Here is a 27,269-nt window from a genome sequence, read left to right on the forward strand (position 1 = left end):
GGCTTGGGCCATATAATTAAGTTATCAATGGATCACGCTGTCAAAGCAAGCAGTCGGTGGAGCAATGCTGTGTCGCCCTCATATTCCACACCATCGAGATCGGACTGTCCGCTCAGAATCTCGCGCAATCGGGGCTTCGCCAGAGACATCGTAAAGCCCGCCTCTGGAGCAGCCCGATCGGAGGCTTTCCGGCTCGTCAACACCCCATTGCTGAGAATCAGTCTCCACCGCTGCCCATCGGTCACATTGATATCAATCGTAAATGCCTCGTTCGCCGCCTGGGGCCCATCCAGCCGGACTGACAGGAGGGTGAGCCACTGCTCCACTGATTGCCCCCGGTTCAACTCCCGACTCTGGGGCATTGGATTCTTTGGGCTTGGGGCCTCCGCGCGCAAGTCCCGCGCTGCCGACAAGTAAAAGTTGCGCCAGGTGGCGTTCTCCGCGCCGAACCCTAACTTCTCAAACACCCCGGCCAGCGTGAGTCTCGATTTCTCATGTTTCGGATCGAGCGAGACTGCATGTCCCAGGAGGGTGGCTGCGAAACGTAAATCCCCGTCCTGCGCGAATCGCTCTGCCTTGCAGACTACTTCGTCAATTCCACCCATGCAGGCGACGTATCGCCTCGCGTTTTCTACCGGCGGGTACTCCCACAGATGTGCAGGGTTTCCATCAAACCACCCCATGTACCGTTGATAGATCCCCTTTACGTTGTGGCTGACTGATCCGTAGAACCCCTGGACATGCCATGCTGTTTGCAACGCGGGCGGAAGGGTCATGGTCTCGGCGATTTCGATCCCGGTCAAGCCTTGGTTCATCATCCGCACAGTCTGGTCGTGCAAGTAGGCATACATATCACGCTGTTCGGATATCAGCCGTGCAATGTCTTTCTGTCCCCAGGTCGGCCAGTTATGACCGGCAAATAAGACGTCTGCATCTTGACCAAATAGAACCAGCGACTCATCCAGGTACCATGCCCACGCTTTCGCATCGCGGACTAGAGCCCCGCGAAGCGTAATGATATTGTGCAGACTATGCGTCGCGCACTCGGCAATGTACAGCGCACGATGATCAGGAAAAAAGAAGTTCATCTCAGACGGCGCCTCCGATTCAGGAACCATTTGGAACTGGACCCGGACCCCATCGATCGTCCGTTCTTCGCCAGTCGAGGTGACAATCGTATTGGGCGGCACAAACGAGTTTGTCCCCGTCGAGACGGTCATTCCGATTCCACAACCGATTTGTCCATCTGGCGCCTGGGGTAATTGAGATCCGTACATATACAACGCCCGACGACGCATGGCGGGCCCGACGTAGATGTTCTCGCTCATGGCTTCCTCTACGAAACCTTCTGGCGCCACCAGTGGGATGGAGGCTGTATCCGAGAGAACCCCCTGAGCGCCCCCGAAATGGTCGATATGGGAGTGCGAGTAGATGACACCGGTGACGGGCCTGTCGCCGCGATGTTTGCGATACAGGGCTAGGGCAGCAGCGGCGCATTCCACAGATGTCAGGGGGTCGATGATGATAACCCCCTCAGTGCCTTCGACAACGGTCATGTTGGCCAAATCAAGGCCCCGGATCTGGTAGATTCCGGGAGTCACTTCGAACAGCCCCTGCATCGAGGCCAATTGGCCCTGCTGCCATAGCTTCGGGTTTGCGGTCGGCGGGCATTCCGCATCGTGCAGGAAGTGATACGCATCGTTGTTGTACACCGGTCGGCCATCGGCAGCTCGGATGATGCCCGGCTGAAGCGAACCGATCAAGCCCCGAGAGGCGTTTTCGAAATCGGTCCTGTCGGAGAAATCGGGTTGCAGCTGCTCGGATGCCATTGTTGATCTGGCGAGGGAGTATGGAGTATTTTGGGGTGCTTACTTTTATGGGCTTCCTTTGCGGTCCGCCGCATCCGAGGAAGACGTTATTGCCGACTGCCCGATCGGAAACCGGCGTTTACAACAAGCCATCGTCTGCCGGTTGTAAGACAGACAATGACAGTAGATGTGCGCTGTTCGCCAGATACGCAGGAGCGGGGCGCAGATGAACGGGCCATTCCATTATTAGCTGGCAGCGTCCCCACTGCCAAGCATCTTAAATGGTACATACTTGTGCTCTCATAATACCTTATGCCGACCACAACAGTCACGATCGCTTCCTGGCTTGACTCACAGGACTGCAATTAGTAAAGCCATCGCAGCACCCCCGGCCATTATGGCCACTTCCCCAGTGGCCATTGGTGCTCCCCCAGTGCTCCGAGTCGATGAACTGGATGACGAGGTGGAGGTATGGCTCTTGGTAGTCATGATACTCATGCTTCCTGGATCGCCGCTGACACGAGGCTCCGCACTGGAGATGTGACTGCCAGACCCCAAAGGTATACTAGGACTGACCCTATGTGAAGTAGGATGACTTGAGCTGCTCCCCGGCATGGTAACAACGGTATCCGACGGTTGAGGGATTGTTCCAGCCGTGACTGTGACCGGGATAAAAGCCTGAGATATATCGTGCTCCATAAAACCCAAGGCCACCACTCTATACGGACTGGGCGTTTCTTGCCTTGCGGTAACAGTGCAGCTGACTGAAGTTGTATCTTCCACGGCGCACATTGCGGCTCGAGATCTGAGGAAACCTAGTAGTTAGCTGAAGTTTCCCAGCAAGGGGCAAGACATAGAAAGCCTCACAGTCCCTCCTTGTCAAACATGTCAACCGTATCAGTGGCCGAGATCTGTCCCACAATCGTGGTTTGCGACCCACCAACCATGACGGTCAGTCCATCAACCTCGCAAAACGCGGCCTGACTGTCTGCACAGGCCATACTGTAGGTAGTTTCGATGCCATCCTAGGCGGCTCATCAGCCATGCAGATCTGAACGATATGTTTACAACCCACATTTCCCAAGACTGAGGCAAGTTTATCTTTCTTATTGACTGTCCAAGCATCAAGAAACTCAGTTGTCACCAGTCCCCTGGCCGACCCGAGTGCAGCTAGGCCCAGGAGAAGAACTGCGAGCTTCATCGTCAACATTAGAGGTCTAGCAGGCTTGGATGACAACTGGATACGAAGGACGAGTTTGGAATGAGGAATGGAGAGAAGACAGTGCTGACGAGAAGGTGAAGAAGAGATGGCGAGGGAAAAGGGGGAAAGGCGTCACAAGCCCCTCTCAGGATGTAACGGGGTCATTCACGCCATCTCGCGGCCTCAGGCGGAAAGGTCCAGTGTTCCACGTTGGACACTCCATCAATACTCATCTTGGTTTCCTAGTGAATCACACATTTTCTGGATAAGAAGCAGTCTATTACTTTGTATCTAAATCCGAACTAGCAAAACTCCTAGCTATGTCTATCGTCTAAACTCATGTCCTGGATGCCGTTGTTATCATTAATCATAATTAGAGGGGTCATCTGTCCTCGCTCGCTGGTCCAGCTGCGGTGTGACCTCTCGCAAATGAGGGACCACGGCCGGTCTGTGATACGGCTTGTTGTTCTGGCTGTCGAAAAGGATAGAGCAATTGCTCTGATTTGTTGGACATGTCCAGATGGAGGAATGGAAAAATGAAGTGATCGTAGAGGTTGGGTCATATTGTAATCGGGCCGAAATAAACAGTCAATCTTTGGTTGACGGGAGTGCATCCCATCTTGGAGGGGCGCGCGGCCGGTTTGGTGACACGGTGATCAAACTGTCTCCTTCGTGGCAGGCTGTGTCACCTGCACTTCTTTCGCACACTCTTCCTGCAGTAGCCGCTGGCAGAAGGAGCTTTTCTTGCGCATCCAAGCCCCGGTGTACAAAAACACCAGCGGGATGGGGACACAAGCCAGGCTCGCGAACCCCAACACCGATGTTCCCCACCCTATTCCGAGGGTTGAATACATCGGAGTCGCCGCCAGCGGGAAAACCGCACCCAGGATACTCCGCATGATCACCGATGCTGCAAGGGCGCTGGCCGAGTAGATTTTGTACGCATCGGTCACATACGTCAAGAGCGAGATGAAGATAATTTGGTATCCGAATCCGAACAGCAGACCCGACAGCACCGGAACCAGCCAGTAGATCTGGGGGTTGGCGGTCCATCCCAGCCAGAAGAGACTGATGGTGAGACAAGGGCCACCGATACACGCGACTGGGAGTCGCCGGAGCTCGGGGACTGACGTCCACCTTTTCCCTTGCGCTTTGGCTCGCTCATAAATGATGTCGTAGTAGAGTGAAAAAAGACCTGACGATGCAGCGCCGATGCCAACTACTCCACTTAGTATCAATCATGAGCAGGAAGTCAATCCCCGCACTTACTGGGTAGAAAGCACAACGAAGTCTGTTTGACACTGAAGCCGTAGGTGTCTGTTTCGGTTAGCCGGGTTCAAAACACGCAAGCCCTGATGGTTGGATATTTGGGATTTAAAACCTCAACAGGGGGGGTTACCTTCAAAGATAATAGGATATGCTTGAAAACAGAAGAAAATGAGACCGTAGGCAAGCGAGATGTGGATTCCGGTGAACACGATGATTGGCTCAAAGATCATCATCGTGATGGGTCGCGTCAAGGTCTGCGTAAAGCTACAGTCGACGACGACACTCTGAAGTTCCTGCTGTGAGACATAGGGAGAGGTGGCCGAGCCCTTGTTCAGCATTGCTACATGCTTCTTGAGGATGACGCGGCCGAAGGTTTCTATTTACCAATGTCAGCTGCAATTATACAAATCCTATTATGTACATCATTACACACCTGGCATAAAAAGCGAGCCTAGCCAGCTACAGCCGGTAAGAATAAGGTCGATGCGGAATGTCCATCGCCAGCCGTATTGAGAACTACACCCGGAGATGATCGGCCCAATGATCGGACCAAAGCTTGCAGCCTGTGGCAGTCAGACAAGACTCTGGAGACAGGGACAGTGACGGCATACCGCCATATAAAAGGTCATCACCCGGCCACGGGCTCGTGGGGTCGAAAACATGTCGGCATAGACGCCACCGACCACCGTCTGGGGAGCCGCCCCCATGGCCCCACAGATGAATCGGAATATCAGCATGGCCGGCCAGTTGGGGGCAAAGGCACACCCCAGCGTCGCCAAGACAAACACAGTGAAGCTCCATAGCAGAACGGCCTTTCTTCCAATCGTCTCACTCAGGGGACTGAAGACCAAGGGTCCCACAACATATCCGATAAGGAACAAGGCCGTTGGAAGAACCTTCTGCGAGTCTCCGGTGACATTGAAATCCTGCATCATCAACGGAACGACATTGCTGGGTAAAGACGACGAGATTCCGGAGTTGAGGACCAAGAAGAGTGCCGTGAAAACCGTGCACATTTTCTTTGTCTGTTGCAATTGATGGGTTACGGTCAGTCAAGACATTGATCGTCCGGCGGGCGCATCACTCACGTGAGTCCAATTGACCGGATTCTCAGGAGATCCATGGTCAAAGTCTACCAGTATATGGTCTTCACTCAGTCTGGTGAGCCGGTATCCTCGGTCTTCCAAAGCCATTCTTCCCATTGGGATACTAGAGGGGATGGCCTCTTTGCCCCGGTTCCAGCTGGGATCTAGGATGAGATAGGGAGACAGGGTTAGCGAGACGCAAGGGACAGGTGTTGGGATGAGGTCATACCTGGATGATCGCTATCTATGATGGAGGCACTAGGGCAATGCTCTGTGGCCATGGCTGTTATCTGTCTGCCTGGTGTTGAGCAAATCCTTGGCGTGTCCGACGATTCTCTGGTATCCCTTCGACCATTTCATCCATTGACGAACCCTATGGGTTTTATAGTGATCCTGAGCAGTGTGGGATTCCGTGACTCATGAACACCGACGTATCTCGCAGGCCTTTGGCGACAGTCCACTCAGACCTGGACCGCGAGTATAGACTCGTGGCCCAATGGGCGGCCTTGGAAGTTCGGCTGCTGCTCCCGCCAAATCGGGGCCGGTCCGGCGCCGGAATAAAAAAGGATACTGACGACGGCCCCGAACAGGAGCCGGTCCACAGGTTTGCTTTCAAGGTCAGTATCCTGAAAACTCTGCCCTTGGCGACTCGGTCCAGGTCGGTGAATCAGATTCTGTGATCCACAGGAGGTTCGATCGCCGTGACGCTAATGCGACATTCCTAGTAGAGCGGCCGGTCATGTTTGACGGGTCGACTCCAGCGCTGCAAGCATTGAAAGCAGACCGTTTTCGAATTCCAGAATTCAACTCAACTTGGACCTATCTCCTACCCCAGCTTCCACGAGCACGCGCACCCCTACGGCATGTGGTCGGTCGTCATCACTGCCAGCATGGATTGACACCAAGTCCCCAAGTTCTGCGTCGCTTACAGGTCAATTCGTGACACACCACCTGATGAAGACCAGATCGATAGAAGACTAGGGTTCTATTCCTAGCCGGGGTCATACAAAGGCTATTGTGGCAGGGACGGCATCATAGGCAGGAAATCAAAGATGTCGTTCTGCTCCTCTTCAAACAAGCCGAACGAGTCCGCGATTGGATTACACAGCGACCAGTTAGGAGCTTCCATAGGCCCCGGCAGTCGAGCAGGTGGCGGCCGGGCAGGGGCCGATCTGTCGGGATTGGGCACCCCAGCGCCACCAGGGTCTTTGTCGGCCTGAGGGGTCATGGCGCCAGTGCGGTAGCTCACCTGCTCCGGTGGCAGCCCCGAGGAAGTTGACAGCTCTATTGAGACACCGTCGGCCTCCCTACCTATTGACAATTGCCCATTGGATTGTTCCACGTTCTTGGTGACCTCTGCACAATATTCCCCGTGCTCTCGTTGGCTAGCGACCAGGGCACGACCGTAATTGACGAAGATCGATACTGTCCGGTGGATATCCGGATAGGGCGGCTGTTTGAGAAAATCGCAAATCACCTGGGCTCTTTCCAGGAGGAGGTCCTGGTCGATTAGGTCTGGACGCCACCGAGCGATTCTCAGAGCGAATGTGGCTTCCCCATGTTAGCCGAACCCGCCAAGCCGCATATAATGCCTTTTTCCGGGGTAGTGGGTTGACTTACTGACAAAGGCAATCGTTAGCGCTGGATATGTCGGGGACCACGAGAGTTGGCAAAGGTACGCCTTTTCCCTGATGAAGCAAGCCAATTGCTCCATGATTGTCGTGGCCAGAGACCGCCATAAGTGCGAAATATCCTTGCCATCGGTTTCCGGGTCGGACACGGCTGCGTTTGATTGGAGTTTCTGAATACGAGCCAGTGAAGCGCACAAGACGAATATTCTACCATAGTTGAGCATCAACTTGAGGCTGCAGCGTTGGAAGGCACCTGCATGGAATGCATTGTCTTTAGATTTCAGACGTGGTCAGTATCATCGCCCGCTTGCGCATGGTGTTCGCAGTTGCCAGCTTACTGTCATGGATTTCATCCCACGTATTCCACCAGTCTTGCAGCCTTGCCATAACCGCAGGGAGTTCGACCAATACAATCTCGCTGGTCGTCTTGGAGTTTTCAATGGACATTCGAGATTGGCCTAGGGTCCGATTAGTATGCCGTCAGTCGAACAAGACTTAGAATTCTACTTCTGATTTGATGAATCTCGATGATCGATATCGTGCGCATATCAGAGGGCAGCGAGAGCGGGTACTCGAGAAACTTCCGCAACTTCATCGTGTCCACTGCGTCGATCCGTGATTTGCGGCCGGTACCGGATGCTACGTCGAGTTCCAGTGTGAAGCTGATTAGCCAGGTCCTGGTCTGCCACACCAGCTTACGGTCCGCCATCGAAGCCGACAAAGAACTGCGAGGCACATTTTCCTGGGAGAGCAAAGCATCCAGCGATTTTTCTAGGCCGGAATCAAGCGCGGTCCGCAGGATGAGTGCGGTTGAGAACCAGGTTTTTTCAGAGTAGGCGGCGAGCAGGATCATTCCTTGGACGGTTTCCACCTTGGTTGGGCGTTCGAAAAAGCTATCCTCGGCCAGTCTCTGCGCTTCATCTTGCAGCACGCGCTGTAGATGGGTATCGCTACGCAAATCCATGACTCCCCGACTTGCCAAGTAAATGATTACGGAGAAGCAGAACAAAGAACGAGAGCGGATAGAGTCAAAGGTGTCCCGGATGGGGTCGAACAGTGCCAGAAAGTTTTTACTTCCACCCATGAACCTAAGCAATGTCAATATCCGCAAGAGTAGACAGTCTACTGAGGGCGGTACCGTACCGGTCATACATGACGCGAGCATGTTCTTCACTGATGATCCCTCGAGCGATGATGTCGCTTTTAGGGTCCGCTTTGCTTGAACTGTCCATGAAGATCTACCAACCACTCAGTAAATACCAACATATTTCCTGTCGGTGCTTACACTGCTAGAACCCAGAAGGTTGACCGACATGGAGTGCATGACAGAGACTGGCGCGATCATATCATTGGGACTAAGTTGCTGGGGCTCTTGTGCATGTCGGTCGGCAGTACCGGGTGAGCCTAAACTCCCCACCGCAGTAGATTCGGGTAACGAATCGATGGAGGCATCGATGGGGACTTCGGGCACTGCAGCCGCAGTGGAATAGTCTTGTTCTCTGGGGGAGGGACTACCGAAACCATGGTGTTCCGTCCATGGGGACCGTGCCGTCCGTCGCCTAATTATATGTATCTCATTAGCCTCGACCACCAGCGAACCTGTATAGGGGCGAGATATCCACCTTGCTGGGTGCGTGGGCGGGGTTGGTGGCCGGTCGGTGCGACGCCTTGCGTGCTCGACCGGGTCGAGGATACAATCGCGGCCAACGGCGCGACACCGAGCGCAAGGAACCTGGTTGCGCGCATCGCAGCGCATTTTTTGCTTGCGGCACCAGCGACATGCCTTGAAATATCGCGTCGGGACATTTCCCGATCGGAAGCGAAGTTCCGAGACTCTCTCAGCCATATCGGTGAGTTGGTTGAACTGGAAAAGTTTCCGTCCGAGTTGGTTGCGGGGAAGGGAAGATGAGATTCCGGGGGAACTCCGATGTGGGCTAGTGCCGTGGCTAGTCGCTTGACTCATCCTCCAGCCTTACCTACACCCCGGCAGCTCTCTGGTCTATGTTAATGAGGCTTTCTTGTATAGAAAGACCGCGGCACGCATGGCCTGAGCTGAAATTAGGGGTCTGACTGACAAGGTCCTAGGGTCTGGAAGTATAAATTTCTACCGTGGACGAACGGAACTCAATATGTTTTGAGAATGTGAATGATGGCTGTTCATTTCTTCTCATAGAACCTACCACACTTTGTTCTATTGAAGACCCCAATAGCTTGGTTCATCAGCATGCTGTTGCAGGACATAAGAACGAGATATGTGCATATCTCTGCGACTGGTCAAGTGCCCACAGCCGCATACTTCCTCGGCTTCTTTGACTTCGTCTGCGACCTGGGAACGACCATACAAGTAAATCTCAAAAAAGATCAGATCGGTCAAGTTAACATACTACTGGTGACATTATTTGGCTAAACGTGCTGGTGGGTAATAAGCAGACAACTTTGTTTCGATGACTGACATGAACCAAGAACATGCACACGACCTGATCTCGATGTACGGGCTCATCAAGCTGATTGTCCTTGCCTCTACCCTCTGTGTCATAGTTAATGAAACAAGTCGCTCGAGTTAGGCATGAGGTTAACACATCAATGCTTGGAGCACTCAGGCTCCAGAAGGTGGCACACATGCTCCCTGATGACTCTCCTTGCATCCAAGGTCATCTTTGTTACTACCTTCTATAGGATACGATGTCAAGAAGATGACAGTAATTGCATCTCCGGGCTTCGCCAATGTCAGCTCACCCGGCCGGTCTTGAGCTCAATGCCTTCGATTACCAATCATGGTGGGTCAAACAGGTCGCGCTAGTTTGGATACCCCGTGCTAACGATGGAGTGGACCGCATTGCAAAACATAGTTACGTGGCACTTCATATATAATCACTCGTCCCTGCAGAGGCCCCGGCATTCTTGCTAACCCGTTAAACGGATATAAATCCCTAACCATGGCAATTTCCGAAACTCCTGCCATTCCCCTGGGCTCTTGGGTGCTGGTCACCGGCATCAACGGCCTAGTGGGGTCCCACGTCGCCGATCAATTGCTCGCCCACGGCTACCGCGTGCGGGGAACTGTACGCAATGCGCAGAGGTGCGCATGGGTCAGGGATCTTTTCTGTCGCAAATACGGGGATGAAGCATTCCAGCTAGTCCAGGTCGAAGATTTATCCATTCCCGGCGCTTTCGATGAAGCCATCAAGGGTCCGTTCATCTTCATGTCTTGTCTTGCACAGAATCGAATGGCTAAGTACTTCACTCCGCAATATCAACAGGTGTTTCAGGCGTCGTGCATGTCGCGACTATCCTCGAAGGACTCGATCCAAAAGAGCTCTTTGCTGCCATCAGTCAGTTGGACCGCAATGTCCTTACCTCGGCCGCAGCTGAGCCCAGCGTAAAGCGCTTTGTCTACACCTCTTCCACCCAAGCCGCTTCCACGATCGCCCTCGATGATCTGGAGGACAAGCCAGTAACGTCCGACTCATGGAATGAAGTCGCAATCCAAAAAGCGGAAACAGGATCACCTTCCGACCACAAGAGATATTTCAATGTCTATAGTGCCAGCAAGGCCCTGAGCGAGCGGGGAGTCTGGGACTGGGTGAAACAGCACAAGCCGGGATTTGCGATCAACACAGGTAACACCCCCCCTGAAATTCGGGAGATCTCTACTAATGTATATCAAGTTCTACCATCAATGTGCTTTGGCGCGTCAGTGGACCCAGAACACCAAGGCCACGCATCCACATCGATCTGGCCAGCCGCCATCTTCAAGAACGAACTCGAGTCGGTCCGTTCATCAATCGATGCCCTTATCCCTATCGGTGAGAATAGCCAACACCATTCACCCCAAAGTATACGCATATACTAATCAATACCAGGCGCATACTGCGTTGACATTCGCGACGTCGGACTCCTCCACGTCGCGGGCCTGACCAATCCGACGGTTCAGAATGAGCGTCTATTCGCATACGGCACGCCTTTCTTCTGGTCCGACGTTATTGCTGTTTTCCGGAAGCTGTTCCCGGGCCGGGAATTTCCTGACAATTTTCCTGACCAGGACCGGAAGGTGAACTTGTTGGAGGTTGAACCTGATAAGCGATCTGAGGAGTTGTTGAGGGAGATGGGGAAGTCGGGATGGACTTCTCTGGAGGAGATCCTCATGGCGAATGTGTCTGATTTGGTGTGAGTCGTGGTGGCTCAAGTAGTTGGCCAGTTTAACAGTATTTCGTGGCTGCTGAAAGCTAAATGCCCCTGATGATGGATACCTAACTAGGTAATGTTGGAATATGGAAGGGATCGAACAGAAGAAAGTCTGCCTACATGACAGCAATCAAAGTATAGAGAATTAAACATTAAATCTAGTCTATAAACAAGAAACACAAACCTGCCTAGCGCTTCACAAATTCACTCTCTTGTTCCAGCCAGGACCCAACATCCTTCAGACCCGGATGCTGCTTTCTCAATTCACCAATGTTGACCTTGAAGCCCTCATCATGGAACCACTTGTACATAGAACCCATTTCCTTCACATAGGACAATATCAGAGAGCAAAGAAATTCGTAAGTAGTAGGCAGATGCTGCCCAGTCTTCTGCTGGAAGACCTGCACCATTTGGTCGTACGTCAGTTCGTCCCCAGCCAGCGAGACCGCCTGCCCCTTATACTTGTCGGGATTGAGAAAAGCTTCTGCAGCAAAGTATCCAACATCGCTGACCGCAACCACCTGAAGAGGCTTGCCCTTCAGGGCCATTTTCCAAGCCGTGACAAAGACCTTGCCCAGGAAGCCCGGAACCAGGTTATCGATGAACGCGACCGGGCGCAGAATGGTCCAATCCATCTTTCCCTTGGCTCGATCCGCCAGATGATGCTCGATGTTATGTTTCCTGTAAAAGTGCGGGACCTTGGTCGGGTTGTCCCAGGAGGCCTCTCCACCACGGTCTACCGAGCTATAGACGAAGAATTTGACATCTTGGTTCAGGGACTCGTCGACCAGTGCTTTCCCTTGTGCTTCCTCGGCGACGTTGCTACCGATGGCCAACTATTTGATCGAGTTAGTGATGGTCGCTGAGATGGTGGGGAGATCGCTACCTGAACGCTAAAGACACCCCAGATTGGAGATGCGGTTTGAGTGTGAGCGTTGCGGAAAATGCCCGCCGGGTTATCGAGGTTGCCTTCCACCAGTTTGATGTTGGAGGAGAGCTGCTTGAGTCGTTGGGCGGAAGCGGAAGTGGCGTCTCGAGTGACGGCGAGAATCTCAAAGGGGGCTTTGCGGGCGATGAGGTTTCTGATGAGAGCACCTCCTTGTTTCCCCGTCGCGCCGGTGATTAACACTGCGGTCATTGTGGCGGAAGAATAAGACGATTCGATGCGTTGTGAATGAGATCAGGGTAATAATCTGCAATGATATAACTCTGTAGATACCATCTCATTCCTGCCGGTCAGCCTCGAGCTATATAGGACGAAATCATCTACAGCTACCCAATGTACACCACCAGGATGGTCGGGCATTCTGGAAGCATTAGATCAGCCATCGGAGCTCGGTATCAAACCAAGACCGTGCGGAGGATAGCATCCACCGGGTTCCAAGCTTAGCATAAACTATCCCAGTACAGACTACAGAGTCTATTGGGTGATTGCGGGGTATGATCAGTGCTGACTTCAGTTGGGGTGTCAGACTGTCAGTGCTCAGTAGATATCGGCCTCGGCCAGAAAACGGACCGGCCCCACCCGGCGCTGACTAACAGCCACCTCTTCGGCCCTGAAATTAACGCCGATTTCCATATCCGCTTCGTCATCGGCGCAGCACTCAGTGATTAGCAATCAGCATCAGCAGCATCAGCAGCATCATCAGCATCATCAGCAGCATCAGCAGCATCAGCACCATGGTGACTCAGGACCCTGACCAAGGAGTTGCCAGCTCAACTGAGCTCACGAATTCATTATTTACTTGGAATGACACAGCAGGTAGTTGAATCGGCTTCCACCCATGCACGGACCACTCGGCGAGCGGAGCTGCCATCTGTGCAACCGGAAGAAGATCCGCTGCAGCAAAACCACGCCGTGCAACCATTGTGTTCGACTTGGCCTAGCTTGTATCCTCCCAAGGCCGGTCATACCCCGCGCAGAAAGAAGCGGTCCTTGCAGGCCGAGCTGGTGGCCCGCTTGAAATCCCTCAAGCAGGAGCTCTCCCAGCTTCAGGCGGGGCCAATCCTGCCGCCGCCCGCGGGACCGACCGTGCTTCCCCGGTCGGTGCAGCAGATAAGCATGGGACATTGCTTGTGAATGGGAAATTCAGCCAATACATAAACCATGAGGCGCTTCTCGGTCTGAGTGGGCAGATAAGCTTCCTGCTACTTTCTTTATTTCGGTCCGGTTTATGGTTCGCACTCGAACCTGGTCACCCAGATAGATGAAAAGCTTCAAGACCTTGTGGCCTCGTCTGCAGAAAACACAGGAGCAAGCTGCCGTAGCTATGGCGCTGGAAGAGAGAAATGAAGTGACGGCAACTAGTTTGTCTTTGGCTACTTGTCACTCGCAGATTCTCTCCGCGAATACCATCCCACCACAACTCACAGCCTGGGGTTGTGGCAGGCTTACGAGCAGAACGTAGCACCCGTTGTTACCATATTTCATAGACCCTCTCTTCATAGAATGATCACCAGAACTTCGACTAACTCAGAGCATCTCGACCCATCTTCCGAAGCTGTGGTCTTTGCGGTCTATTTCGCCGCAGCAACAAGCATGAGACCGGAGGATTGTCTACATGACCTTGGGTGTTCCTCATCAATATCGCTTTGCTACTCAGCATGCTCTATCACGAGCGGGTTTCCTTCAATCACCGAGTCTGTCTGTAATCCAGGCAGCCGTGCCCTTCCTCACCTGTCTCCGAGATGCAGGCGACGCCGACTTTATCTGGACCATGGTGGCGGCCGTACATCGGCTAGCCCAAGGGCTTGGGCTACATCGCGATGGAACACACTTCGGACTTGCCCCATTCGAAACCGAAATGCGTTGGCGGCTTTGGTGGTCGATCTACCTCTTAGACACTCAGTCGTCCGAGTCCTATCCCACAGGCACTCATTTCTGAGCACAGCTATGACACGAGGCTATCATTAAACATCAAGGACTCTGACATCGCACTGAAGTCTACAGCCGTACCAGAGGTGTATGCCGGTTGTTCCGTGATGACCTTTTGCTTGACCCGACGCCAAATGACTGCTTCGTTCGCCAGAACTCGGAGCCCTAGGGCGATTAAGATGGGAAAATGGACTTAGAATAAGCGTCTCCATGCATTGGATACTATGTGATGCTGAATGAGTGACAACTTTGACACTGTGACGTATCAATCCCCATCCAATAAATAACGGCCACCGTCGTCCGCCTGGCTTTGGCACGGGTGTGACTGGTTACTCATCTCCCACGATGGAGGCTTAACCGTCTTGTGGCATCCCCAAAGCCGAGTCAGTTGTTCTTGGCTGCCGTTGAGGTGGTAGAGTTTGCCTATCTCTTAGAGACGGATCTGAGGACATCGAAATGGCCGTGGCTCTTTGGAGGCTACATGCAATGACATGCCGTGACCTTTGTCCTGGCCGCAATGTGTGGCCAGTCCCTATCTCACTAAACGAATTAAGCCTGGCTTATAGTGAATCAACCTGTTGGACGGTGGGTAATCCGGGACTATCAGGGGGGAGTGATGATGAGCGCCATCTCACGTCTCATGGAGCGAGCGGCTGTGCATGGGCGTATCGATGAACTAGACAGCACCTTGGGATCGAAACAGCCGATACAGAGGTCGCTAATTGATACACAATCATCCTATCTAGATAACAATGGGACGCCAAGAGAGCGAGAGCGCAATTCCCCGTCTGAACCGGCACAATTTGGCGCCAATGAACTTCAATGATGTTATAGCTGGAGAGAACGCCTAGCGCTTCAATCTGTACCCGGATTGTCTGTTGCTATTCTCTATCCAAACGCGGAAGCGTTCTTCTGGCATTATATAATGGCTATTCCGTGACATTGGAGACGCGTTAATGCCCTATCTAGGTTCTGACTTTTCTTTACATACATCGTCACCACGACTGATTCAAGCCACGCCTCTTACATGCCCAGCGCAAAGTATGATGTGGGCAGCTGGTCAATCGGCCACTTGGACATATATCCCTCCCAGTCCACAGGCTTGATGTCGGAATACCGGCCGTTGTCCAACTGCGGCCCGACAAATGTCTGGCCGTTGATCCAATAGTAGTAGAAGAAGCTGTGCGGTTGTCAGTGGAATATTTGAATGCGGAATCAACATGATTACAGGGCCATGTATCCGTAAACATTTTGCGGGTCTTCGGATCGCAGGTTGTGCATGTGCTCATAGAGCTCGTCTAACGAGCCACGCCTTTCCAGAGAAGGCTTTATGCCGTATACCTTTTCAAAAGAGCGAGCGATATCGCGGATGCTGGCACGGCCACTGACAACTACACAGGTCAGTCGTGGCTCGTCAAAACTGCATGAATACTCACAACGAAGGACTCCGGTAGCATTTGGATCCAAGGCAACAGCAGCTGTGAAGCGGGCCGCATCATCATAAGTCGTTCCCTCCATGACTTCATCTCCCTCACCCCAGTACCTAAAGGTCATCGTGCTAGGGTCAAGGATGTTGAAGAAAGGGCTCAATACCGGCTCCATGAAGCCCCCAATGAGAATATGAACCCCAGCAACATTGGCCTTGGTCTCCAGATATGCCTTGACATGAATCATAGGATCCTTAAGGAAGAGCTAGCCCAGCTGCAGCTTCGTATAATCCAGGGCCCAGTCACTCGCCACGTAACGGGTGACCTGCAGCTCATCACAGGCATCGATGAGCAGCTTTTGACCCTCGACCATCAGCTTGTCGTCACCCAGGTAGCAGCAGACAACGACGTCGCAGCCCTGGACAAAGGAGCGCACCGCCTCGCGGTCAAAGGCTTCTCCTTGGGTCAATTCGACCCGGGGAGATGAGCGGATGGCCTCGGGCACCTTGGACGGAGTGCGACAATATCCCTTGATACTGGCTCCTTCATGCGCGAGGAGGTGCGTGGCCAGAAGCCGGGCAAACTTGCCAGTGATGCCAGCGATTCCTACCTTCATTGCAGTGTTAGAGGGAAATTATAATAGTGATGCTTCAAAAGAACAGAGCAGATAGCAGAGTTGTGCTTGATATTGGCCTTACGACCGCGTCCATCTTTTATAGGTATAGTCCTGGTTGGATTTGTCAAAGCCGCCATCAGGGCTGAAATCAAGCCCGAGATCATTCATACTAATCTTGGCATGACCGATTATCAATTCTCCTATTATTTCAACCTTCAACAATTCCTCGACTCATTCAGAGTGTGATGAATGTACAAGGGCTAGATGAGGAAAGAATAGCGGTCAGATCACCAGTCTGCTGACTTGTAATCTGCTGCTAATTCACTCGTTTGTTCACAGCCCATTCATCCGTGGTCGCACCTTGCCAACGAGGCAAGCGACTGTCAGGACACACAATCTTTACCCGGGCTTGATGGCATGCAGCCCCGGTTCTGGGACGTGCTTCTCATTAGAAAGTATTCCAAATGCAAGTCATATGGCTGTGTAGTTCTACAGTCGTTGTCCGCTGGTTATCAATTACTTTTGCACAGATTGTGCTCGGCATCGACGGATAAGGTGGCCTGATGTGGCAAACCCTGATTTCAGCCAACTAGTCCACATCAACTAGCTGACGCTAGCAAAGTGGAGGATTATGCATAAATCCTCTCTGCTCCACTCGGTCTTGATCTGACGACATTCGGCACCGACACCCCGATCCGAGCTGTAACATCCGGGCTCCGAGGTTCTACCATGTGGGTTACAGGGCCCACCGCGGGATTTATTCAGCATTCCAGTTGCTGCGTAAACCATCCTTATTTAAGGTTGGGCAACCCGGGCGCAATTTATCCCTGTAACCTGCAGTTGAGCTTATTAGAACAAAACCTCTCGTGACGATAACCCGTCTCCACGCATCATGTCTTCCGGCCTCACCATCCATCACCTGAGACTATCTCAGTCGGAGCGAATCATCTGGCTCTGCGAAGAACTGGGAATCCCATACAACCTCAAATGCTACGACCGCCAACAACCCACACTCCAAGCCCCGGATGAGTTCCGCAAACTGCACTGGTCCGGTACGGCCCCGATCATCGAGGACAACGGCATCGTGCTCGGCGAGACCATGCCATCGTCGACTACATCCTAGCCAAATACGGAAACGGACGTCTGGTGGTACCACCAAGCCAGCCCAACTACGCCGACTATCTATTCTGGCTACACCGAGCTAACGGATCCACCATGCCGGGGTTCATGGGCCTGATGTTCGCGCAGATACGAGGCGAAGAGGACTTTCTTTCTATTTGCCTCTGATGTTGGAGCTCTATCACAGGCAACACCTACCACAGCAAGGCCACACTGGCTATGAAGCTACCGCCACTATGAATAGCGCATCCAGCTATGGTTGTTTCTCTGTCTGTCACAACATAATGATTTCATGAGTCATTTCCCGAAGTAAGCAGCTAGACCTTCACTAATGTAGTAACCAAAGGAATATCACCTGTTCTGACCTGCTGCTGTGCTTATACTGCAGGGTGTAAGCTGGCGATGTAACCCTGTAGTTACTAGCTGATGCCGACTGCGTCATCCCTGCCCATGATAAGCCACTAGCTAGACAGGGTAGTCCCCTGATAACGAACCATGACTGGTCTCTGTTAGTGCGATACCATTCCATCCCAATGTTTATAGCCACTAGTCCAAGCCATAAGCCCTATACTAGTATCATCCAGCAACTAGCATCAGCCAACGTGGTTGTTATTACAATGATGTTACCTGCACTGTTCCTGATGCCTGACCTTCCATTTCGAGCTGCATTGAAGATGAAAATGACTGTCTAGGTGACTAGATTTAAATCATGAAGCAGGATATAATTTGGATGACATCTTTTCGCCTTTTCACACATCCTCTTTGCAATCTTGATTTACTAAATCATTCATCCATCCATCATCAAACCCACCGCAATAAATCGATTACTGATGAGTCGGTGGTGCAGTCGGTGGTGGTGTTTAGTGGGGGGTTGCGGTGCGGGAGAGTGGGAGTGGAGAGAAGGGAGGAGTATTTGGGGGAGTTGGGGGAAGTTTCGGGGTAGGGATTTTGTGCGGGGAAATGCTTCCTGGGGGTTTCGTGTTGAGGGAGTAGGATTGATTGGACGGCTGAGGAGCAGAGGGATGGGTTGCTGGGGGCAATATGGATGTTGTATGGGAAGTGAATGGGTCGTATGTTATGGTGTGGACGTGGTATGCGGTGCTGTTCTCATGGCTTTCTGCTCTAGGCATGTGTCTTTATACTCCAAGGGATATTGTGCTTTCTGTAAGGTGAATATTGAGCATATTGAATATATTGTCCTCGTATAATGGGTATCTAACTAGACAGCGGGATACCGGTATCCCAGTAACAGACTAGCAGGTCAGTCTGGTATAATCAAACATAGACAGACGTATATGCAGCACATGCAGTCCGCATTCTTTCTCTTCATCAACTGAAAGATCCCCACCAGTACCACAAACCCACGCAACAATAGCCACTCCATCGAATACCCCAGTTCACCCACCAACAACATAAAGTCATCAGATACATGCACTACTCCAGCACAGCAATCCGTCTCGCAGCATCCAACTTTTCCACCGCAGCGTGCCTCCCCATTCTCGTCAACCACACCCTCAAATCAAACTCCCCCTCCGTCAAATCCCTCTGATTCCCCACAAACTTAAACGTCGAGCCGTATTCCCTCCTCGGCTCCTGGCCGTCCGTGTACCTGATGATACACGGGTCAGCGCGATAGGTTTTCGTCTCATACGCCGCCAGCTTTTCCCCATCCTCGACACTGTGAACGTGGTACACAGCACCTTCAACAACCGAGCCAGGGGCATCCAGTAGGGCCGGGTACTGACCCCACAGCTTACATTGATAGCCCATGATGGAAGCGGGTCGCAGAGTGGGTTCCTCGTCCAGGCCGAGGATTTCCGAGATCATCGAGGGGTCGGTCAAGGTACCATATAAGAAGTATGGGCCGGTCGGGGCGTCCAACAAATCTACCACCGGAGACGGTTCGGGTGCCTCATAAAAGTAGCCGGGAGGAGCACTCCTCAGCTTGAGAACAAATGGGGAGATCTTGGACCGAGGGTCCTCCGGCGGAGGTGGTGGGGGAGGAGGAGGGGTAGACATGCGGATGGCTGTGGAGGGCAACCTCGATGAGCCAGGTGTGTTAGGGGGGTAGGAGAAGAGAGCGACAGGGGCATTCATATAGAAAAGAACGTGATGCGATTCCAATTGGCGGGGGGTTGACCAACAAAGGCAAGAAGAACTCGAATGCCTAAGAATAGGCCAGCCACCGTGTCCCCCTTATGTAATCCCCGGCTCAACAACTCACGAGAAAGAAGGTAGAAGAGAAGAGAAAGAATATCGCCATGGTGAAAATGATGTTTGTTTTACATGTCGCACTGTCTCTCATCAGACTGATTGGTTATATCTATACACATATGCATTGATGTCGCGGTCAATGTGGGTGCATGACAGGAGGTTGATATGCGGGTTAGCTTTGAATAGTAGCATGATGTCCAGAGCCACAAACGGTAGTAGGAGTGGTTATGTGTGACCAGCATGATTGATTTTCCCTGAATTTAGAGCACTCATCCCACCTAAATAGCCACTTCCAAATTCTCACAGATCAGTATCCCAAGGATCTCATAAGGCGATTCACACTCGGCCAGATATCATGGCACGCATCCCGCTCACGCAGGTTTTCAACGGTTCCCCAAAAGTCGTAAGAGGAGAGAACACCGTCGAGCTAGACAGATTCAATATGTCTCGGCCACAAACCATTCTCGTGTTCACAGTCCATTGAGACGCTCCCATCGATTGAATCGAAACCACGATGGAGCAACATCACTGCCAGCGGATAGTGGCAGGACCAATAGACACAAAGCCACGGCAAGATGTTCTTGTCAGTTGAGCATAGGAAAGCAAACCCAATCTACCAAGAGGGTTCAGCGTGAGTATCGTGGTAGATGCACGAGTTAAGTAATGTCCGTCGGCATTAGGTCCTTTGAAACCTGTAGAGTGTGAGCCGGTTTATTCGCCTCTTTCCGGATCCACTGTTTTAGATGGCCCTATCATGCCATGTAGCGAAAGCATGGCTGGATTGGAGACGTATCGGGCAACATGCTAACCCTTGCAGAAGATGCACCGGCAAGGAAGACCAGGATCACACCAACATATACTACCGAACGCTCGAGAACCTGCAACAGACCGTATCGACATAATCATCCACCTGATAACACCATGCAGTCCGGGGCTATCCCTGTCGTGCATACCCAGGTTACACAAATCCCTCATGGAATGCGCCCCGATCTTGCTGGAACCTGTCAATAGGCCTTGATCGACCGCTACCGCACACACCAATGCACGAATCCGTGAGGGAGAGCTCCTTACTTCGATGCTGGTCATGAGATATTTACGCCGCACATGCGCGATTTGTCCGCGATAGCCTTATCGCCATGTATAAGGGATCTCAGCGCCGCAGCCTAGAAACTCTGCAACCGCCGAGTAAAAATGGGCCTCATCGCAGAAACCCGTCAAGCCATCCGGGACTCCCCTCGTGGGGTCTTTAATTGGTATCTGCTATTCAACACCGCCATCTTTGCCCTGTCTGGTATCAGCAGGGGCTTCGACGAGGGTAAGAGACCAACTCATCTGCACTGCACATTGCCAACTGGACAGGAAACGTCGCATGTCTGGTCGTGCAGTCGCGCTTCCGGATCAAGTTCGGACTCGATCAGCAGTCCCCCGAGCAGTATGCCAACACCAAAGGATGGATTGTCTCCATTTTCACGGCCGGAATGGCTCTAGGCTGTCTTGCGGTAGGCTCGCCACCCCAAGTGCTTGAGCCAACTAAACGTCGTCATCCAGTGCTTACCCTTTAATGATCGTATTGGACGGCGGTGGACGATGCGTCTCTCCACCCTGGTGTATGTGGGTGGTGTCTTAGGGCAGGGCCTGTGCAATGGCAACCTAGCCGGACTGTACGCATCCAGACTCATCTCCGGTCTCGGGGTGGGCGGCATGACCGTCACGCCCCCGATGTACATCTCCGAGGTATGCTGTCCATGAGCATAGTAGAACCGACTGACCCTGCAGATTGCACCCAAAACCATCCGAGGCCTCCTGGCTATCCAGTACACGGCCTGTCAGCAACTCGGAGTCGTGTTCGGCTTCTTCATCAACTATAGCATCACCAAGCAGGATGACGGCACGGACATGCAGTGGATGTTTCCGACCCTGATCCAGCTGCTTCCCGCCGCCGTCTGGGGCTTGGGCATGTTGATCTGTGAAGAATCCCCGCGGTGGCTGCTCTACGTTGGACGGCGAACACAGGCCGTGTCGGTGCTGGCTCGGCTCCGCCATCTACCCAGTAACCACCCCACGGTAGTCACAGAAATTGCAGTCATGGAGTACCAGATCCTGCAGGAGCGGGAAGCGGTCACGGATGCCTCGCAATGGCGTCTGCTCAAAGAGATATTTGTCCCCGTGGAGAACCGTCGTCGCTTCTTCCTGGTGTTTATGGCGCATCTCTTCTCGCAATGGTCGGGCGGCAATGCCATCACCCAGTACCTGCCGACCATTCTCGGGTACCTGGGGACATCCGGGGATGCGGCATCCCTCACCACCGGTATCTATGCAGCGGTCAAGTTTTCCTGCGTGCTGATCTTCTCCCTAGTGATCGTCGATTTCGTCGGTCGTCGGCGGTCGCTGATGGCGGGCATCAGCCTCCAGATCACCACGCTGGTCTATCTGGCCTGCTACCTGGGCATTACGCGCGGCATGACGACGACAGCCCTTTTGCATATGCCGAGCGCCGGGCGGGCATCCAAGGGCGCGATTGCCGCCATCTTCCTGCACGGAATCGGATGGGTCATCGGCTGGTTCTCGATGCCCTTTCTGATCGGGGCGGAAATTTTCCCCATTCGCATCCGATCGCTGGCGGTGTCGATGGGCATGGCGTGGCACTGGCTGTTCGCGTTTGGCTGTGCACGGGCGACGCCCGATTTGCTCGAGGTCACCCACGAATGGGGAGCGTTTGTCTTTTTCGCATGCATCTGCTTGGTGTCGCTAGTTTATGTGTTTTTCGCGATGCCGGTGAGTGACCCGGAGAATAACAACACGGCGTGGCTGACGGTCATAGGACACAACCGGACGGTCGCTGGAGGCACTGGACGGTCTATTCCAACGGCCGTGGTACACCGTCTATCTAGTGGCATATGCAAAGGAGGAGGACGAGCTGGAGGTGCAGGCGATCCACGAGCGGGGAAAGTCGGAGATGGTCGGGGAGATGGAAGAATCAGCCGACACGTGCCTGGTTACTGTGTAGCTTCAAGTCCAACCGTGATCAAATTAGCCTCCACCATATTCCACTCGGGTGAACTGTCGGATATTTCCTGCCCAGGGACTGATGCAACTGCAACCTTGGGGATGCTTGGCTGGGGAGCAATTGGTGGAGGAATGAGCACAGGCCCTCCGAGCCATTGTGAGGCCGTTCATTGGACTGTTCGCGATTAGGGTTGGTGGCGAGACACTGAGCCATGTGGGGAGACACTCGGTGACGCTGGCTAAATCCCGCCGGTCGCATAAGGGCATCGATCGAGATGGGATGCATTAGAGAACTCGAGGAGCTGGGATGCTTGTCCCAAGCTTTTCTCTGCATGGGTGCAAAGCTTGACATGCATGGGACCGCCCTCATCCGGGCAGAACCAGTCGGCCCTGGCATCCGACCCAGAGTTGGGTTTCATCGGCAGACCCTGTTTGATGTCATCTGGTGGACTCGGATATTAATAACCGGCCTCTAAGTTAGTGCAGAGCCAGTCCCAGTGCCAGTTAATGCCAGTCCACGCCAACGACCGTGACTCCAGCCTTCATCTCCTCCCGCGCTGTTCTCCCGGCCCTAATAAACCCTTTCTCCCTGCGCTGCCCTTTATCCCTTCTTTCTTCCCAGCCCGTCGGGTCTCCGACCTGTTGTGTGTATTTTCCACCAGATCCATGCGCCGTTCCCGGCGACACCCGAGCCATGGCGGAGGGAATGCGCGACGAGCGAGGCTCGCAATCGCGGTCGACGGTGCCGGCTATCATCACCACCAATGCCTCGTCCTCGACCATCGTCCATCACGACCCCTCCACCTCGGCCACCAATAGCCCGACCTTTTTCAATCGCGGCGACCACAGTCCCAGCACCCCCAGTCCCGGCCTCCTCCGCTCCTCGCAAGGTTTTCCGTTCGGTACGTGGCCCAACCCCGGTTTGAGGCTGCCGTGATAAGGAATGTGACTGACTCTCCGCCACGGGTCGGTGCAGGTTCGGTGTCCGATCTGGCCTCTGCGTCGAGCGGCTACCAACAGCATGGCCGAAAGGACTCCCGCACGCTTCCGGCGGCGAGCAACGGCTCTGTCAAGAATCTGGCCTCCTCTCCGACGTTGGTGCAGTCCAGCGCCGACTCCAGCGCCATTGATCCCTTGTCTCAAGTAAGCCCCTGCGTTCCCGAGCATCCACGCGCTCGTGGCTGACTTGACCTCTGCGCGACAGCATATCATCAAACGCACCAACACCCAGAAAACCATCCCCCTGAAGCTCCTGGGGCGCGCATCGACCGAGGCGGAGTTGGGAGGAAGCGATCCCCGGGGGTCTCTGGACCGTGGCTCCGCGCGGGGAGAGACGGTGTTGCACCCGAAGCCTCCCAAGGAGAAGAAGTAAGAGCCAGCTGGCCTCCCGGTTTGCTTTTACCCCGCACCGGTCATCTGCCATTGCTTTTTCTGCTCTTCAGGCATCCCATCACCTGCTAATTCGTGCTGTTTTCGTAGGAAAGGTGTCTCTTTCCTCAGTCGCATCATCCCCGGTAAGAAGAAAGACCAGTTTCTTGAAGACGACGATGTCTCCGAACCCGAAACCAGCCGCATGGATCCCGACGTCGCCGCCCAGCCGATAGGGTTCGTTCCGCGTTTTCCTCCTCCCCCAAAATACATCCGCGTGCGCGCCAACTACAAGAAGGAGAAGACGTTTGACCGGGTCTTCCTGGCTCAGGAGCTGGACGGGGCCGACGACGGCGCCAGTGTGTCGGAACGGGATGCGGCCATCTCTACAGCCGGCCCGCAGAACGAGCGGTATACGGGCAAGGCCATCTGGGCGCTGGTCTTCTCAAATGACGGCAAATACTTGGCTGCGGCTGGCCAGGACCGCAAGGTGCGCGTCTGGCAGGTAGTGGCGTCTCCGGAGGATCGTGACCCTAGTCAGGCTGAGGGCGCGGATGAGGCCCCCCGGCTCAACGCGCAGGTGTTCAAAAGTCAGCCGGTCCAGGTGTACGAGGGCCATACTGGCAGTATCCTGGATCTTAGCTGGAGCAAGGTACCATGACTGACATAGGTGCAAGGTGGTCACTAATGCGGCCATAGAACAATTTCCTGCTCTCTTCCTCCATGGACAAGACCGTCCGGCTGTGGCACGTCAGTCGGCCCGAGTGTCTCTGCTGCTTCAAGCACAGCGATTTCGTCACCTCCATCCAGTTTCACCCGCGCGATGATCGGTTCTTCCTGGCTGGGTCATTGGACACCAAGCTGCGGCTCTGGAGCATCCCCGACAAGAGCGTGGCCTTTGTGGCCACGGTGCCCGACATGATTACGGCGGTGGCCTTCACTCCCGACGGCCGCTACTCGATCTCGGGCAGTTTGAACGGACTGTGCAATATCTACGAGACCGACGGGCTCAAGGCCGTCGGGCAGATCCACGTGCGGAGTGCACGTGGCCGCAACGCCAAAGGCAGCAAGATTACGGGGATTGACACGATGGCGCTGCCACATGGCGACCCGCACGGTGATGTCAAGCTGCTCATCACCAGCAATGACTCCCGCATACGGCTCTACAACTTTCGCGACCGCACCTTGGAGGCCAAATACCGCGGCAACGAGAACTCGTGCAGCCAGATCCGCGCGTCATTCAGCAACGATGGAAAACACATCATCTGCGGCAGTGAAGATCGCCGCACCTACGTCTGGCCGGTGGGCCCCATGGAGAAGGATGCCGATAAACGAGCGGTGGAGATCTTCGACACCCAGTCGGCCCTGGTCACCGCGGCCATCATGGCCCCAACGCGAGCCAAGCAGGTGCTGGCCTTTTCAGAGGATCCGATCTTCGACATCTGCAACCCGCCCCCGGTGACCCTAGTCAGCCAAGCCGACAAGGAGAACGGACGGACAAATCGCAATTCCGGCGCCAGCAAACTCGCCCAACAATCTCCCACGTATTTGTCGCGGTCCACGCATCCGGACGGTAACATCCTCATTGTGGCCGACTATGCCGGGAAGATCAAGGTGCTCCGACAGGACTGCGCATACCAGAAACGGCGCTACGACAGCTGGGACACGCATTCCACCATCTCGCGCCGCATCCTCCGACGCACCAACTCGGCGCGCCACAGCATCGCCTCATCCATCGGCAAGGATTCGCTGAACAAGACGCCGTCCGAACGGATCATCTCCTGGCGCAACTCGGTCATCCGACATGGCAATCGCTCCGGCATGCGCACGCCACGCACCCGCAGTCCGTCTCCGCATAAGTCGTTGCGCGACCTCCCCGGCTATTCCAGTCCGGGTCGGACCCCGCGCCCCGACTCGCGGTCTGCCTTCACCACCTCCCCGCCCACCTCTGCATATAAGAACTCCCTGGACAGCCAGCGGTCGAGCGGCGACACGACCCGAAATAACGGCCACAGCGCCGACCCGCCCCGGGGGACCGGCTCGACCTGGTTCCCTCGCGGGGGGGACAAGGAGAACCCGCTCTGGCTACAGGGCGACCAGAGCTACGCGTTCTACAACAAGATCGCACAAGACGCGATGGCGGTCCAGAACCGGAAACGGACCGACAGCAACAGACTCCTCAGTCCGCATCGCTTATCGGTGCCAGGAGAGCGCCAGCTCAGCCTGGGCAGCGCACTGAGCAGCGACTATGCGTCGTCGAACGGGGACGGAGAGGACGGTGAGGTATTAAAATGCGATAGTTGCCGGGGCACGAACTTTCGAGCAACCAAGGCACGCAATGGCAAGCAGCGACTGGTCTGTGTGCGATGTGCACGACCGATCAGCTAACATTGTGTTTGTATAGTGGATCTCGCAGTGTATAAGGACATGTAATTAGCAGTATGTATGTACAATAGCCTAGGGGTAGGCATTATACGAGGGACGACTGATGAATAATAATGATTCGATGGTGGTACCACCATAATCCCATAAATCCTAGCAACGGAGTATAGATAGAAGCATTTGACACAATGTCCGTAGACCAAGCCATTGGCAACGGAGCCAGCACACCGCCCGCACTCCGCTAGCTCACCTCCGCGCGGCGCCGCAAACACCACCATCAGAAATACCAGCTCACCATCACATTACCACCACCACCTACCTCACCTCCTCCACCTTTACAACTTACACTTCCTACTCCGACAACCAAGGACTACTACCCCCCCCCCAGCGCACCACCAAAATGCCCTACCTCCCCACCTCACAATCCTACCTCGAACAATCCTCCCTCCTCCTCCAAGCCTACCCAGACACGGTATGCATTCCCTACCTCTGTCCCCAAACCCAAACCCAAACCCAACAACCCCTCCCCTCCCTCTCCACAAAGCTAACCCCTCCGCTGCAACAGAGAATAACAACAAAATACACCTTCCCCCACACAACCCCCAAACCCACCACCACACCCACAGAAACCACCCCCGCAGCAGCAGAAGCCAAACCCCCCATCGCAACCCTCGAGCTCAAAACCTTCCACCCAGGCACAGGAATCTGTCTAAAATACAAGACGAATAAGGGGGCGGAAGTGGGACGGTTGATTACTTCTCTTGGGAAGTTGGCGGCGGGGGCGGATGTCGAGGGACTAGGATTGGGGAATACCACTCTTCCGGGTGCTGCTGGTGCTGGGGATGTAGAGATGGGGGATGTGAGTGGTAGTGGGTTGGGGACGCCGGTTGGGAATGCGAATGCAGAGGGAGAGGGGAATGGGAGTGGGAATGCGGGTGCGGGTAAGGGTGGGAAAGGAGGGAAGAAGAAGGGGGGGAAGGGGAAGAGGTAATTCATTTATTATTCTCGTTGATTAAGATCATTGAGGGTTGTGTTGTGGTGGAAAATCTATTACGAGTACGGAGTAGAGGTATTACTTGGGAG

General features: G+C 53.9%; 12 protein-coding genes across 12 annotated transcripts; 5 read left to right on the forward strand and 7 right to left on the reverse strand.

The window, feature by feature from the left end:
• Positions 1 to 32: 32 nt before the first annotated feature.
• On the reverse strand, positions 33 to 1,829 carry BO80DRAFT_494743 (alkyl/aryl-sulfatase; the record flags this gene model as incomplete). Its single annotated transcript, XM_025723900.1, has 1 exon — positions 33 to 1,829. One exon carries the CDS (start codon positions 1,827 to 1,829, stop codon positions 33 to 35), a length of 1,797 nt encoding a protein of 598 aa, XP_025573762.1.
• Positions 1,830 to 2,117: 288 nt separating this feature from the next.
• BO80DRAFT_123837 (uncharacterized protein) lies at positions 2,118 to 3,105 on the reverse strand. Its single transcript, XM_025713516.1, has 3 exons — positions 2,884 to 3,105; positions 2,676 to 2,833; positions 2,118 to 2,613 (listed from the first exon to the last, which is right to left on the reverse strand). The coding sequence occupies exons 1-3, from the start codon at positions 3,016 to 3,018 to the stop codon at positions 2,160 to 2,162; spliced, it is 747 nt and encodes a 248-aa protein (XP_025573763.1). The 5' UTR covers positions 3,019 to 3,105; the 3' UTR covers positions 2,118 to 2,159.
• A 502-nt stretch (positions 3,106 to 3,607) lies between these two features.
• Positions 3,608 to 5,873, reverse strand: BO80DRAFT_123843 (MFS transporter). Its single transcript, XM_025713517.1, has 7 exons — positions 5,593 to 5,873; positions 5,367 to 5,527; positions 4,890 to 5,303; positions 4,712 to 4,841; positions 4,409 to 4,654; positions 4,279 to 4,326; positions 3,608 to 4,228 (listed from the first exon to the last, which is right to left on the reverse strand). The coding sequence occupies exons 1-7, from the start codon at positions 5,642 to 5,644 to the stop codon at positions 3,666 to 3,668; spliced, it is 1,614 nt and encodes a 537-aa protein (XP_025573764.1). The 5' UTR covers positions 5,645 to 5,873; the 3' UTR covers positions 3,608 to 3,665.
• A 467-nt stretch (positions 5,874 to 6,340) lies between these two features.
• Positions 6,341 to 8,877, reverse strand: BO80DRAFT_123850 (C6 transcription factor). The gene is made up of 7 exons (XM_025713518.1): positions 8,617 to 8,877; positions 8,280 to 8,553; positions 8,138 to 8,232; positions 7,502 to 8,082; positions 7,333 to 7,452; positions 6,984 to 7,265; positions 6,341 to 6,914 (listed from the first exon to the last, which is right to left on the reverse strand). Exons 1-7 carry the CDS (start codon positions 8,838 to 8,840, stop codon positions 6,376 to 6,378), a joined length of 2,115 nt encoding a protein of 704 aa, XP_025573765.1. The 5' UTR covers positions 8,841 to 8,877; the 3' UTR covers positions 6,341 to 6,375.
• A 1,053-nt stretch (positions 8,878 to 9,930) lies between these two features.
• Positions 9,931 to 11,165, forward strand: BO80DRAFT_359073 (NAD(P)-binding protein; the record flags this gene model as incomplete). The annotated part of the gene is made up of 4 exons (XM_025715908.1): positions 9,931 to 10,183; positions 10,255 to 10,614; positions 10,663 to 10,800; positions 10,858 to 11,165. The coding sequence occupies 4 exons, from the start codon at positions 9,931 to 9,933 to the stop codon at positions 11,163 to 11,165; spliced, it is 1,059 nt and encodes a 352-aa protein (XP_025573766.1).
• A 145-nt stretch (positions 11,166 to 11,310) lies between these two features.
• Positions 11,311 to 12,626, reverse strand: BO80DRAFT_385147 (nucleoside-diphosphate-sugar epimerase family protein). Its single transcript, XM_025716976.1, has 2 exons — positions 12,066 to 12,626; positions 11,311 to 12,015 (listed from the first exon to the last, which is right to left on the reverse strand). The coding sequence occupies exons 1-2, from the start codon at positions 12,315 to 12,317 to the stop codon at positions 11,368 to 11,370; spliced, it is 900 nt and encodes a 299-aa protein (XP_025573767.1). The 5' UTR covers positions 12,318 to 12,626; the 3' UTR covers positions 11,311 to 11,367.
• A 179-nt stretch (positions 12,627 to 12,805) lies between these two features.
• On the forward strand, positions 12,806 to 14,544 carry BO80DRAFT_494748 (uncharacterized protein; the record flags this gene model as incomplete). Its single annotated transcript, XM_025723901.1, has 5 exons — positions 12,806 to 13,086; positions 13,488 to 13,734; positions 13,799 to 14,036; positions 14,071 to 14,142; positions 14,406 to 14,544. The coding sequence occupies exons 1-5, from the start codon at positions 12,964 to 12,966 to the stop codon at positions 14,542 to 14,544; spliced, it is 819 nt and encodes a 272-aa protein (XP_025573768.1). The 5' UTR covers positions 12,806 to 12,963.
• Positions 14,545 to 14,865: 321 nt separating this feature from the next.
• On the reverse strand, positions 14,866 to 16,186 carry BO80DRAFT_494749 (NmrA-like family protein). The gene is made up of 4 exons (XM_025723902.1): positions 15,795 to 16,186; positions 15,491 to 15,746; positions 15,283 to 15,445; positions 14,866 to 15,234 (listed from the first exon to the last, which is right to left on the reverse strand). Exons 1-4 carry the CDS (start codon positions 16,095 to 16,097, stop codon positions 15,078 to 15,080), a joined length of 879 nt encoding a protein of 292 aa, XP_025573769.1. The 5' UTR covers positions 16,098 to 16,186; the 3' UTR covers positions 14,866 to 15,077.
• Positions 16,187 to 16,792: 606 nt separating this feature from the next.
• Positions 16,793 to 17,576, forward strand: BO80DRAFT_426430 (glutathione S-transferase N-terminal domain-containing protein). The gene has a single exon (XM_025719769.1). It carries the CDS (start codon positions 16,990 to 16,992, stop codon positions 17,218 to 17,220), a length of 231 nt encoding a protein of 76 aa, XP_025573770.1. The 5' UTR covers positions 16,793 to 16,989; the 3' UTR covers positions 17,221 to 17,576.
• A 1,074-nt stretch (positions 17,577 to 18,650) lies between these two features.
• On the reverse strand, positions 18,651 to 19,235 carry BO80DRAFT_456470 (gamma-glutamylcyclotransferase family protein; the record flags this gene model as incomplete). Its single annotated transcript, XM_025722173.1, has 1 exon — positions 18,651 to 19,235. The coding sequence occupies one exon, from the start codon at positions 19,233 to 19,235 to the stop codon at positions 18,651 to 18,653; it is 585 nt and encodes a 194-aa protein (XP_025573771.1).
• A 1,386-nt stretch (positions 19,236 to 20,621) lies between these two features.
• Positions 20,622 to 22,437, forward strand: BO80DRAFT_436027 (general substrate transporter; the record flags this gene model as incomplete). The annotated part of the gene is made up of 5 exons (XM_025720938.1): positions 20,622 to 20,745; positions 20,790 to 20,929; positions 20,979 to 21,164; positions 21,207 to 22,205; positions 22,252 to 22,437. The coding sequence occupies 5 exons, from the start codon at positions 20,622 to 20,624 to the stop codon at positions 22,435 to 22,437; spliced, it is 1,635 nt and encodes a 544-aa protein (XP_025573772.1).
• A 693-nt stretch (positions 22,438 to 23,130) lies between these two features.
• BO80DRAFT_359127 (WD40 repeat-like protein) lies at positions 23,131 to 27,177 on the forward strand (the record flags this gene model as incomplete). The annotated part of the gene is made up of 7 exons (XM_025715913.1): positions 23,131 to 23,338; positions 23,413 to 23,579; positions 23,641 to 23,804; positions 23,916 to 24,456; positions 24,504 to 26,172; positions 26,432 to 26,658; positions 26,752 to 27,177. 7 exons carry the CDS (start codon positions 23,131 to 23,133, stop codon positions 27,175 to 27,177), a joined length of 3,402 nt encoding a protein of 1,133 aa, XP_025573773.1.
• Between the last annotated feature and the right edge of the window lie 92 nt (positions 27,178 to 27,269).

Source organism: Aspergillus ibericus (genome assembly GCF_003184845.1).
Source record: "Aspergillus ibericus CBS 121593 unplaced genomic scaffold BO80scaffold_28, whole genome shotgun sequence".
NCBI lineage: Eukaryota > Fungi > Ascomycota > Eurotiomycetes > Eurotiales > Aspergillaceae > Aspergillus > Aspergillus ibericus.

Bases quoted from the DNA above. Each gene is read 5' to 3' on its own strand.
- BO80DRAFT_123843 (XM_025713517.1), bottom strand. From the start codon at position 5,644: ATGGCCACAGAGCATTGCCCTAGTGCCTCCATCATAGATAGCGATCAT. The intron at 4,327-4,408 runs GTAACCCCCCCT...TAACCGAAACAG, and splicing joins ATATCCTATTATCTTTGAAG to ACACCTACGGCTTCAGTGTC. The intron at 4,229-4,278 runs GTAAGTGCGGGG...TAAGTGGAGTAG, and splicing joins TTCGTTGTGCTTTCTACCCA to TTGGCATCGGCGCTGCATCG.
- BO80DRAFT_494749 (XM_025723902.1), bottom strand. From the start codon at position 16,097: ATGAAGGTAGGAATCGCTGGCATCACTGGCAAGTTTGCCCGGCTTCTG. The intron at 15,446-15,490 runs GTGAGTATTCAT...TGACCTGTGTAG, and splicing joins TGCTACCGGAGTCCTTCGTT to TTGTCAGTGGCCGTGCCAGC. The intron at 15,235-15,282 runs GTAATCATGTTG...ACAACCGCACAG, and splicing joins GTTTACGGATACATGGCCCT to CTTCTTCTACTACTATTGGA.
- BO80DRAFT_385147 (XM_025716976.1), bottom strand. From the start codon at position 12,317: ATGACCGCAGTGTTAATCACCGGCGCGACGGGGAAACAAGGAGGTGCT. The intron at 12,016-12,065 runs GTAGCGATCTCC...TCGATCAAATAG, and splicing joins GGGGTGTCTTTAGCGTTCAG to TTGGCCATCGGTAGCAACGT.
- BO80DRAFT_426430 (XM_025719769.1), top strand. From the start codon at position 16,990: ATGTCTTCCGGCCTCACCATCCATCACCTGAGACTATCTCAGTCGGAG.
- BO80DRAFT_123850 (XM_025713518.1), bottom strand. From the start codon at position 8,840: ATGGCTGAGAGAGTCTCGGAACTTCGCTTCCGATCGGGAAATGTCCCG. The intron at 8,233-8,279 runs GTAAGCACCGAC...AGTGGTTGGTAG, and splicing joins ACCTTCTGGGTTCTAGCAGT to ATCTTCATGGACAGTTCAAG. The intron at 6,915-6,983 runs GTAAGTCAACCC...AACATGGGGAAG, and splicing joins GCTAACGATTGCCTTTGTCA to CCACATTCGCTCTGAGAATC.
- BO80DRAFT_123837 (XM_025713516.1), bottom strand. From the start codon at position 3,018: ATGTTGACGATGAAGCTCGCAGTTCTTCTCCTGGGCCTAGCTGCACTC. The intron at 2,834-2,883 runs GTGGGTTGTAAA...TGAGCCGCCTAG, and splicing joins TTGCCTCAGTCTTGGGAAAT to GATGGCATCGAAACTACCTA. The intron at 2,614-2,675 runs GTGAGGCTTTCT...AGGTTTCCTCAG, and splicing joins ATGTTTGACAAGGAGGGACT to ATCTCGAGCCGCAATGTGCG.